This window comes from Sceloporus occidentalis, unplaced genomic scaffold, assembly GCF_023333645.1.
Source record: "Sceloporus occidentalis isolate IW3139 unplaced genomic scaffold, rSceOcc1.0.p SCAF_231, whole genome shotgun sequence".
Lineage (NCBI taxonomy): Eukaryota > Metazoa > Chordata > Lepidosauria > Squamata > Phrynosomatidae > Sceloporus > Sceloporus occidentalis.
Genome location: NW_028317211.1, coordinates 1,171,516 through 1,183,932, shown reverse-complemented (window position 1 = coordinate 1,183,932; position 12,417 = coordinate 1,171,516). Strand labels below are relative to the sequence as shown.

At 47.1% G+C, this 12,417-nt stretch overlaps 1 protein-coding gene across 1 annotated transcript; it reads left to right on the top strand.

The window, feature by feature from the left end:
- The first annotated feature begins 476 nt into the window (after nt 1-476).
- On the top strand, nt 477-2,950 carry DNPH1 (2'-deoxynucleoside 5'-phosphate N-hydrolase 1). Its single transcript, XM_089503383.1, has 4 exons — nt 477-765; nt 1,038-1,109; nt 2,227-2,337; nt 2,829-2,950. The coding sequence occupies exons 1-4, from the start codon at nt 477-479 to the stop codon at nt 2,948-2,950; spliced, it is 594 nt and encodes a 197-aa protein (XP_089359509.1).
- The last annotated feature ends 9,467 nt before the right edge of the window (nt 2,951-12,417 follow it).

Sequence of the window (12,417 nt, the reverse complement as noted above, 5' to 3'; positions counted from 1 at the left end):
CCGCCCTCACGGGGTAACACTTGTCCTTGGGGGGGGGGTATATGTTTATATTTGGGAGGAGAAGCGTTTGCACTTGGATCAGGTGTGACCGGGGTATTCACCAGAGACAGCCGGTACCTTTATTACCACACGCGGGGCAGATCCTGTGCCACTGGGGGCCTGGGCATTACACGGGGTGACTCCATCGGCCGTGAGTTCCATGAAGGTGGGGTACGGAGGAATTTGCCCCCCAGGTCCAGTCCAAAAGCCTCAGCTTTATCTGCCTCCAGGACACATATACCCTTTTGGCTCGTTACTGCCCCCTGCAGGTCGCGGGCAGAATAACCTGAGAGTCAGTCTGTTACCCCACACCCTGCAGGGGGCAGCACTTTGCATGTGAGACCTGGGGACAGGGGCTGAGGATCCGGAATTTACTGCCCCGGCGACATGTGGGGTAGAGGTGCACATTTAGGAATTGTGGGAATGCAATTCTTATCATGCCCTGCTGGCTGAGGGTTCTAGGAGTAGTCCAGCTGCTGGAAAGAGGCTTGGTGCTGGCTGAACTTGCTGGGAGTTTCGGTCCTTCTGCGAAAAGCAGCAGAGCGTGCCGGGAGCGGCATTTTCCCGCCAAAAGCCCCGGTCACGAAGTTGCCAATCCCAAAATGGCGGAATTGCGGGTCTATTTCTGCGGGAGCATCCGGGGTGGGGGAGGGGACCGGGAGCTGTACGCACGGATTATCGCTCTGCTGCAGGAATATGGCCGGGTACTAACCGAGCACATCGCCAGCGGTACGGGGCACCGGCAGTAGCGTCAATATGACCCCAAAAATAACCCCTATTGGTGACATGAATAGTCCCAACAGCCCTGACTGAGAACGTTAATACCCCAAATATCCCTAATTAATAACATTATTACCCCCCGTACCCCTGATTAATGACATTACCAATTGCTAATAAGTCCCCCCTGGTATCGCAGCCCCATTCGGGGCTGTTGGAAAGGGTTAACGTGGACATGTGTTTTGAGGCGGAAAGGGTTAATATTGGTCCTTCTTGTTTAGGGGAGGAAGCCGGTGAGCGCGGGGACCGGTTCATCCATGACCGTGACGTGGCGTGGCTGAGGGAGGCCGATGGTGAGTGTCACTCAGCCGCGTATTGTCTCTCCGCGCGGTTCCCTCTGCGTGACGGGGGTTCTCGTCGTGTCCCCGCGCGGTTCCCTCTGCGTGACGGGGGTCTCCGTGTGTCCCCGCGCGGTTCCCTCTGCGTGACGGGGGTCTCGTCGTGTCTCCGCGCGGTTCCCTCTGCGTGACGGGGGTCTTCACATCGTGTCTCCGCGCGGTTCCCTCTGCGTGACGGGGGTCTCGTCGTGTCCCCGCGCGGTTCCCTCTGCGTGACGGGGGTCTCGTCGTGTCTCCGCGCGGTTCCCTCTGTGTGACGGGGGTCTCGTCGTGTCCCCGCGCGGTTCCCTCTGCGTGACGGGGGTCTCGTCGTGTCTCCGCGCGGTTCCCTCTGCGTGACGGGGGTCTCGTCGTGTCCCCGCGCGGTTCCCTCTGCGTGACGGGGGTCTCGTCGTGTCTCCGCGCGGTTCCCTCTGCGTGACGGGGGTCTCGTCGTGTCCCCGCGCGGTTCCCTCTGCGTGACGGGGGTCTCGTCGTGTCTCCGCGCGGTTCCCTCTGCGTGACGGGGGTCTTCACATCGTGTCTCCGCGCGGTTCCCTCTGCGTGACGGGGGTCTCGTCGTGTCCCCGCGCGGTTCCCTCTGCGTGACGGGGGGTCTCGTCGTGTCCCCGCGCGGTTCCCTCTGCGTGACGGGGGTCTCGTCGTGTCCCCGCGCGGTTCCCTCTGCGTGACGGGGGTTCTCGTCGTGTCCCCGCGCGGTTCCCTCTGCGTGACGGGGGGTCTCGTCGTGTCTCCGCGCGGTTCCCTCTGCGTGACGGGGGTCTCGTCGTGTCTCCGCGCGGTTCCCTCTGTGTGACGGGGGTCTCGTCGTGTCCCCGCGCGGTTCCCTCTGCGTGACGGGGGTCTCGTCGTGTCTCCGCGCGGTTCCCTCTGCGTGACGGGGGTCTCGTCGTGTCCCCGCGCGGTTCCCTCTGCGTGACGGGGGTCTCGTCGTGTCCCCGCGCGGTTCCCTCTGCGTGACGGGGGGGTCTCGTCGTGTCCCCGCGCGGTTCCCTCTGTGTGACGGGGGTCTCGTCGTGTCTCCGCGCGGTTCCCTCTGCGTGACGGGGGTCTCGTTGTATCTCCCCTGCAGTGGTGGTGGCCGAGGTGTCCCAGCCGTCTCTCGGGGTGGGATATGAGCTGGGTCGGGCCGTGGACATGAACAAGAAGATCCTGTGTCTCTTCAGACCGTCCTGCGGGAGAGGTGAGTGCGGTCGACGGGGGCCGGCGTCCATCCCTACCCCCGGCAGGCCATGAAGGGCGGTGAACATGTGGAATCCACCTGCCTTTAAAGCGTCTTTCCGGCTCCTCTGCGCTCTGCTTACCGCGGGAAACAAGGTCTCAGCGGAGCTTCCTGCCTCGCTGGTAAATCCCATTTTATCCTCAGTCACCCCCAAAAGTATCCGGAGCGCACCCTTTGAGCGCCGTACACAGCTTAATAGGGAGAAGCCGCTGCCCCAGTGGCCTTGCCCCAGTAAGAGCTGTCGCCCCAGTAAGAGCCGCTGCTGCCCCAGTGACCTCGCCCCAGTAAGAGCCGCTTGGTCTTCCCAAACCCAGTAAACTCCAGCTTTCTGATTTAACCCCCGGGTATCGTACCCTTCCCGCGCCCGTCTCACCGAAGGGTACTGTATTGGTTGTCTCCGCTTGCCCCGGGAGACCTGAGTTACAGAATCTCACTTTTCTTTTTTATTCCAGTCCTTTCCGCGATGATCCGAGGAGCAGATAATGGCCGCTCCGTTATGGTCAGAGATTACGAGCCGGACGAGATCGAGGGAATCTTGTCGGAGTATTTTAGAGTTACGTTCCCCTCCTTGTAACCGCGTGCAGCGGCTGCAGATGGACCCCCAGCGGGCGGAAATTAATAAAGGGTTTTTTTCGCTGTTTGCGTTGTGATTGGATCTTTATGTGGCTATAAGGGGGGGTTGATGGGTCCTGCCTTCGCTGCTGGAAGAACCCCTCCCGACCACCTTGGGGTCCAGATCCATCAGGCAGGTGTTCAGGGTCTTCCACAGGGAAACCTACCCCAATCTTACTGATTTATACATTATACGGGGTCCTCCTGCAGCAGTAGCTGACTGGGGTTAGGCCTTCATGATGTATAATGAATGTAGAAGAAACAGAACTCTCCTTCACTGAAGAGACCCCAATGATAAAACTTTTTTGTAATTTGGAGGCCGGCTGGTGGCTCCGGGGGCCGTCCGCTCTCCGGAACAACAGGAAAATGAGGAGGATGCAGCTGGTCGGGGCCGGTGAGTGCGGATGGGGCCGGTGAGTGCGGATGGGGCCTGTTGGTCGAATTAATGGTCGAATTCTCTTGAGAAAGAGTTTTCCTTTATTTAGATCATGCGCATAATTGAGACAAGGCACATAACACACAAAAGTCGAAGCATTGTCTGATTATATGTTTAGATTACATGGTTTATATAGCATCTTATCTACTTGTAATAGCATGCATCATTATGATTGGTTACTTTTCAAGCAGGTTACACCTATTAAGCTGCATAATTAAAAATGGCCCAGACTTGACCTTTTATTCTATATATATATATAGAATATTATAGAGGAAGCGTGTTGGCGGGGACTGGTGCATATATCATGGACATGACATTTTCTACTTCCTTATATGTAAGCAAATAATATTTTCGATAACATAAGTATTTTTCCAACATTTCCCTCCTGTTTATCAAAATATTATTAAATATCAGACTCTTCATCTTCAGTATCGGTCATTAACACTGATAATTTATCTTTCATATCAACAACGTCATTAATATGTAGAGTCTCAGATACTCTTAATAATTGATCACATTCTTCTTTGTCGACCAGGGAGTACATAGTCTGATTTACAACTTTATCAATTGTCTTATTCAAAAGTCCTCGGCAACATGGAATAAAACAGCATCCTCCGAATATCAATACTGCGGCTACTATAGTGATAGTAATTATTCCGGACGTTATCATTCCTGACCATCGCCCGAACCATCCTTCTAACCAAGAGGTGAACACATTATGTATTCCTGCATTCTCGGCAAGTTCATTTGATAAGGATGTTAGTCCTTCGAGGGCTTTGGTGATGCTCCCATCAGGGGCGGTATTATTTGGTATGAAGGTGCAGCATTGGTTCCCGAACATCTTGCACACGCCCCCTTTCTCGGCCAATAGCATGTCCAAGGCCATTCGATTCTGCCAGGCCATAAGGGAGGTCGCATCCAGTTGCTCATGTATTCCTTTAATAGCATCTCGAGTATAATTCACAAACCGCTGTTGATTATAATAGATGTAGTTTATCCAGTCCACGTTTTTTGCTATTGTACTCCACCAGAAAATGATTGATTCGAAACCTGCAGCAATTTGGTTTCGGGCTTTGAACTCATTTGGAACTCCTCATGGTACTCCAATTTCATCAATATATATTCGATCATCAAACGATCCTTGTGGTTGTATTGATCTTTTCGGCCTTGAGGTTGGTTCCTTCCGTGAGGTCAACAAATTTAAAGGTACAATGAGCTGTATTACAGCACATTTTCCTTTTCCTCTGGGATCGATAAAAGGTCTTATTTTCCGGTCTCCACATAACCACCAAATATCTGCTCTCATCTGGGTTGGCTGTCGCAGTCCTGTGGAGAAAGTCTCGACACATAGTGAATTAGACAAATCTTTATAATCGAAATAGCTGCTATCACCCTGAAGTTTCATACAGGTGTAATTTCCCTCATATATTTGCACTGTTGGAGGTAATTGAGCCCTTTTAACCTTGGGAAACAACAAGTCTAATGTATGACAAGTTCCATTTCCAGGTGGGGCATAAGTCTCATCAAAGAGCTTTATTATGCAGTCAAATCCGACTGGATCATTCTCTTCTGTTAATGGAAATGGCACCGTAGCCAACTGCGGACGGGCTTCTGCGCAGACTATACAATTCTCTTTGTTTAGACTTTTTACAGTAAATTGAAGCCATTCCAACCAAACGTTATCTCCATGAAATCCTGCTTCCAGGGCAATTTGATCAATAGAACTCAAACTGGTATACGGAATTACCCCTGTCTCAATTTCCTCGATATATCTTTCTTCCTGGATCTGAAACTCTGTTTCTGCTTGGACCTTATTTTCTGGAAAAGACAAAAAGAAAATTCCCTGCAGGTCTCTATTGGAAACCCACACACCTATAGTATATAGTCTCTCATCCGTCTTCATAGGTTCCTTTAAAGTAAATAACAATTTATTACAATTATTAAAGGTTTTACATTCAGATTGTAATCTTTTTACAGATTTTGATTTTACTCGCTCTTGCCCTGGGCATATCATATCCCAAATTTCGACTAGCTGTTGTCCACATAGCATAATCCCAACCAAGACATGATGTTATGCTTTGTTTTCCAGGGGGCTTTTCAGGCATTCAGCATATATATATATATACATTGGCCTTAGCATAGTTTCTTGCTTGCCCAATATTTTTACAATGAATCATTTTACACAGATCAATTTCAATGGAACTATCTCCTGTTAATGAAAAAGTCAGATTTTGTGCTTTGGTATTTTCCCATTTGGTCACTTTCTTGTTCTCATTCCACTCAGTCTTTTTAATAAAAAAAGGAATAGCATCAGTCACTACCCAATAAACTATAAGCAGGCACCACCCCTTCATCCTACCTGGCCGTCAACTCAGGGTTTGGGGAATGGATTTCTTCACTGGCTTGAGACGAGTCCAACCTATCGTCTGGACCCCCCTTTGTACCCAGACTTAATGAGTGACTACCAGCAAGTGGTGTTACCTTCTTACAGTGCGACTGATGTATCCAACAACTCCTCTCAGCTATCTTACATGCCGTGGGGGTGGTTAGTAGTACTTGGTACGGTCCTTCCCACCTCGGTGATGACCAATTCTTTCGTTTGATTATCCTTATTAGTACCCAATCTCCAACGCTCAATTTCTCAGGAATTGGCTCTTGTGTCTCTGGAAGAGAATTCACAGTTTGTATTGATCTGGTATTCAGCATTTTTGCCATATAATCTGCTAGGGTTAATTCTCTTTCATCATTTGCCTCTTTTACCTTTATCTGTGGCAAACTATAGGGTCTCCCGTACATTATTTCAAATGGGGTGAGACCCTGCTTATTAGGTGTAATACGCATACTCAATTTTACCATAGGTAGACAAGAAACCCAATTCTTCCCAGTTTCTGCCATAGTCTTTTTTAATTTATTCTTTATTGTTCCATTGTTTCTTTCTACCAACCCTGCTGACTGAGGATGATAGGCGCAATGATTCTTTAATTGTATACCAAATACTTGTGTAAATCTGGAGATTAGTTGATTGACAAAATGAGGCCCATTGTCACTGTATATTCTTTCTGGTATTCCAAATCTAGGAATGATTTCTTTTATCATGACCTTAGCTACTGTATCTGCATCTGCGTGGGCTGTTGGGAATATTTCTACCCATTTAGTTAATGCATCAACAATAACTAGGCAATATCTCATATTTTCACATTTGTTTAGTTCAATATAATCCATGCAAATATGTTGAAACGGATACTCGGGGTTGGGGAACTTCCCAATAGCAGGTTTGAGATTTCCCTGTGGATTATATCGAGCACAGATAAGACAATTAGCACAAAATTTTTTAGAGTAATTTTGAAATCTGAATGTTGTAAATACCTTATCTATGATGGCTACCATCCCTCCTGTTGAGACATGGCTCAGCCCATGACTCAATAAGGCTGCATAGCGAAACAATGATTTCGGCAATATTGGTTTGTTGTTAATGTGAAAAATTTTGTTACATAGAGTGGCTTGTTTAGACTGCCAATATCGCTTTTCAGACATAGGGGCAGCCTGCTGCATATCATACAAAACCTGGTGATCAATTTGTATATCGTGAGTGATTATGGCAAACATCTCTTGAGCAATCCTTTTTGCTTCAATATCTGCACGGTTATTGCCTAATGCTATAGGATCTTTGCTGTTGGTATGGGCTGCACACTTTATTACAGCTACTTCTTTTGGTAGATGTATAACCGTTAATAGTTCTTCAATCAGGGCTCTATGATTTATCGGTTTCCCTGTGGAGGTAATCATACCTCTATTTTTCCATTGTTGTGCAAACACATATATAGTAGAAAACACATATTGACTGTGGGTATAGATATTTACTCGTTTGTCTACTGCCCACTTGCATGCCTCTATGAGAGCCGTTAACTCAGCCGCCTGGGCTAATAAATAATTAGATAATTTACCTGCCTTGATTAGTTCAGCTTTTCCTTTATCCCTTTTCCACGAGTGACTAATCTCACATCGCAACACCATATCTCCCACAGACTTCCACTGATCAGTTTGCTGTTTACACAGAGACAAATGTGGTGTTATACCTTTAAAAAAGTGTGGTCATTCAGGGGGGTTAATATACAAGATAATGTCCCTTGTCCTTTGTCTGTCCAGTAAAAATATTCTGTCTGTATTACGGTATTTCGTTTGTCTTTTAAGTGTGATTCATAATACTCGTCTCCTCCTGCTGTTTTCTTTATACATTGTACAATGAAAATTATTTGAATGTTGAACTTGTAAATAATCACAGGTCTCAAATGTCTTACGTACAAGTTTCAAAACCTGTATTATGTTTCCCTTATTTTCAGTAAAATCTATGTTCAAGGCATAATAGTAACGATCATGCCGTCTTTGATAGTTATTTCTTCTTCCCACCGTAACATCAAACTTGTCTCCCACGGGTGCAATGTGCACTCCCAACTCTCTAATCAGATCTCTTCCCAGGAGATTTACGGGACATACCTCAGATAATATTACACTGGCGGTAATTATTTTTCCAAACTCTGGATGTTGTATTTGGAGGGGAACAGATAAGCTTTCGGTATGTGTCCTCCCATTTACTCCCTTTATGTGAATTTTACCAGTCCCTTTCTGTATGCCCGTGCAGGTGGGATAATTCAATAGGGTTCGCGAAGCCCCTGAATCAACCAAAAATGTTACACGTTTGTTATTTACAATTAAATCAATTTCAGGCAAGTTTGACAATAACAACACATCATGAACATTACTGAGATCCAACGTCTCTTTTTCCTGTATTGGTCATTGCTCTGGGGAGTTCTGCTTTCTCTTGTCTGGCTCGGGACACTCTTTCGCCCAATGACCTTCCTTTCCGCAATTATAACATCCACGTGACCGTCTATCACCACTACCTCTTCTACCTCGGTATGACCCTCTGCCCCGGCCACGACCTCGAAATCTCTCTCTTCCTCTTTCGTTATTCCCTGTCAACGTTCCTTCATACTCCTCTCCCGCTAACATTACTCTCACTTTCTTTTTCTCCCTTTCTTTGTGCCACTTTTCAGAATGCTTAGCATATTCCAACACATCATTCAACGACACAGTACGGAGGTTAACCATATATTTACTGACATACGCATTTATCTCTTTACGCGTCCCAGACACAAACGCATTTTTCAACTGCTGCTCATAAGCAGAATTTGGATCTGGATCGGGAGGTGGGGTTAAACCACCATAGATATCAAAGACCTTTTTCAGTCGATAAAAATATTGATCCACATCCTCCCCATCCTTCTGCGTACATCTGTTTATCTCCATCCAATTTGTTCTACGAGCCCATCTGGTCGTACAAGCAGTTATGAAAGTGTTTAAACGGTTAATTAAATCAACATGACCCCATGGGAGGGGTTGTCCCGCATTATCGTACCCATTCCAGTTCCGTTCTACTGAACTCCAATCTGATCCCAAAACCCTTCGACACGCTCTTTCTATTTCTTCACCATTTAATCGGTAACTGTTACAGAGCCCTCATATATCCTCACCAAACTGTCGAGGATCCTCTTTTGGACTTTTTACATGTTCAGTAGTTTTTTGTTTTGTTTTTTAATATCTTTCTCTGTTTATGTTCTATGCACCTACATGGTTAATGGATGTTTATTACCGTGACCATCCTCTTGTCCACCCATTGGGTTTGGTACCTCTATCATAGGATATTGACCATCTATAGCATTTTTCTCAAATTGCCTGATATAATCAGCTCCTGCCTGACAATTAGTAATTATTCGATTCATTGCTCTGGTGACTGGGCCAGAGTATTCTGGGGGCAGAGTAGGTACAGGGTGAATCACAGAAACAGTAGTGATAGGGTTACTTGGGTTTAACTCTCTAAGATCTGGATAAATACGTTCCAGTACAGGCGGAGACAAATTAACCACATCCTTTGGACTGTTATCCGTTACCACAGGTTGCAAAGTAGGAGGGGAAGGGGCTTCAGCAACAGATGGATTATTCTGCTGTTTCGCCGCCAACGTTAAATTGTCATCCTCCTTTTCTTTTAACATTAGTATTTGTTGTGCCTTTTTTAGCTCTATAGCCTGATTTCTTATGTGTGCTTCTCTAAGCCACCTTTCTGCAACCTCTTTCCCATTTTTCCCATATTTGGAGGAACCCTTTTCCTTGATTTTATCAAGTAAGGTTATACATCCCCTTTCAGTTAATTTACAATCAAAATCAAATTTGCTTTTCCATCTCTTACAATACTTAACATTTTCTGGATTAAGTTTGTACATGAACTGTTTGTCTCCTTTCAGTGGTTTTTTTCTTTATCCACAAGAAAACACTCTCATCCTTTTGTTTCTTTCCCTTACTGTGGGATTTCCCCATGATACAATCTCACCGCAAAGCAGAAAACAAGGAAAATCTTTTGGTATTTATAAGATACCACGTCTGGACAGAGTGAAACAAAGAGCCCTCGGTATTTATAAGATACCGCTTCTAGACAGAGTGAAACAAAGAGCCCTCGGTATTTATAAGATACCACATCTGGACAGGGTTAAACAAAGAGCTCTTGGTATTTATAAGATACCGTTCCTAGACAGGAGAGGCAGGAAAATCACTCTCGCAGCGAAGTTGTTCACTTGCAATCCCAGCACTTGATCACAGAGAGCTTCTCACAAATGCCGGGGGGCGTATTAACAACAACCTTATTAACTGTTCGTTCGCCGTAAAGGACTCCTGAACAGTCATTCACACAGATTCATTCAGACAAGATTTGTGACATGGGTTGGTATAGCTGTCCCTGGACCATAAGAGCTCTTCTCTTTAAGGTCTTGTGATACTCTTTCACAATAATACAAGCCGCAACCAACATCAACAGTATTGTCACAATTACAAACAACAATTCGTTATCACAAAAATAATGACTAACTACCTGTGCACATTTCTCCTGATCAGTCTCATTACTCCAAGTACTATTTCTTATTATCGAATGCATACGCAGTTATTTATTTCAGTAGTCCCTGACAGACTTTGACCTCTTATAATATTTACCAGAAATATTTTCCTACTCACATTTCTGAAGAGAAGACCGTACTAAATCTTCGGGAGGACGCTGCCGGTTTCAGGGACGATGTCGCGAAGTGCCTCTGATTAACAGCAATCTTAGCTGGAGGACTTTTATTACCCCAGATGCAGATTCTTGAGGTGCGGTTCCTCAGGACCGTCGTCCCTGTCTCCGGTCAGGACCTCCTCACACGGGGCACCAAAATGTTGGTCGAATTAATGGTCGAATTCTCTTGAGAAAGAGTTTTCCTTTATTTAGATCATGCGCATAATCGAGACAAGGCACATAACACACAAAAGTCGAAGCATTGTCTGATTATATGTTTAGATTACATGGTTTATATAGCATCTTATCTACTTGTAATAGCATGCATCATTATGATTGGTTACTTTTCAAGCAGGTTACACCTATTAAGCTGCATAATTAAAAATGGCCCAGACTTGACCTTTTATTCTATATATATATATAGAATATTATAGAGGAAGCGTGTTGGCGGGGACTGGTGCATATATCATGGACATGACATTTTCTACTTCCTTATATGTAAGCAAATAATATTTTCGATAACATAAGTATTTTTCCAACAGGGCCGGTGAGTGCGGTCGGAGGGAAGAAGTTGCTCCTTTTCTCCTGTAGCCTCAGCAGCGATGGACTTGACTTGAGAGAGGAATGTGTCGTCTCCTCCGATGGATAGACGTAGAAGACCGTGGGGGGGCATCAGCCTGGGTTCAGATCATATGAGCCCCCAAAATTCTGGTTCTGGGGAGACCGGCCACAGCTTCACCGAGTGGAGGGAGCCCTGGCAGGGAGACACTGGATTGGTTCCTTTGTCCGCCAGGTCTGACCAGGTCAGACTTCACTACGGGAAATGGGGTACGATGAGCTGGACTGCGGTGGGATTTGTTGTGGGTGTCTTGTCCCACTTTTTGGGAAATCCCTCGCTCCATGGTGGGACGGCTGTATATTTTATGGGAACATCGGAGATGTCCTAGTGAGAGCAGGAGCTTCCTCTGATGCCGGGTCTCATGCGCACGTCCACGAGGTAGACCGATGCCTCCAAGTGAGACGTTACGCTGCGGGAATCTTCTGTCCAAACCGCTTCACGTGCGGCTACGCGAGAATCTGAATAAACGAGAAATAAAAAGCCCGCCCTCGTCTCCGGCTGCCGGTGGCTGCCGCCCATCCTCGTCTCCTGCCCCGGCCGCCGCCTGTCCTCGTCTCCTGCCCCAGCGGCTGACACCCATCCTCGTCTCCGGCTGCCGGTGGCTGACGCCCCTCCTCGTCTCCTGCCCCGGCCGCTGACGCCCGTCCTCATCTCCTGCCCTGGCGGCTGACACCCGTCCTCGTCTCCTGCCCCGGCCGCTGGTGGCTGACGCCTGTCCTCGTCTCCGGCCGCCGGTCGTCTCCGGCCCCCCTGCCTGTCCTCATTTTATGGTTTTAGAAAGTTTTTTTATTATACCCTTTTATTTATTAAGGACCAACAAATTCTGCAGCGCTGTCCAATATAAATGGGGCGGTTAACATCACGATTACACATTAATACACACAGACACATCAGGTGCGAACCCGGCCCGTGAGCTTACAATCTACCCTTTTGGTGCTTTATACAAAGTTCCTGGCAGGGATGGTGGTCTCGAGGGCCCCGCGCATGAGCTTACAATCTTAGGGAGTAGTAGCTCTCTTGCAGTAGTAACTAGGGGTAAGAGGTTTCAGAGGGCTAGAGGATTAGTGCCTGGTTTAGGACGGTGGCTAGCAGCGGGCTTGTGGTGTTTCGGATTACTCCAGATATCAGGGGGCGGCTGGGGGTCTCGCACTACATTAAGCGACGTTCCTGTCTCAATCTGTTCCAGTCTGCTTAGAGATGTACCCACTACATGGCGCCGTCCTCAGTATAGAGAAGCCCCCCGTAGCATGATCCCCAGGGCAGAGGAGAAGCCCCCTA

What these genes read in the sequence shown, in the direction of transcription:
- DNPH1 (XM_089503383.1), top strand. Translation starts at nt 477, where the DNA reads ATGCCCTGCTGGCTGAGGGTTCTAGGAGTAGTCCAGCTGCTGGAAAGA. An exon ending in ACTAACCGAGCACATCGCCA is followed by an intron (nt 766 to 1,037) that starts GCGGTACGGGGC and finishes CTTCTTGTTTAG; the next exon opens with GGGAGGAAGCCGGTGAGCGC. An exon ending in GTGGCTGAGGGAGGCCGATG is followed by an intron (nt 1,110 to 2,226) that starts GTGAGTGTCACT and finishes TCTCCCCTGCAG; the next exon opens with TGGTGGTGGCCGAGGTGTCC.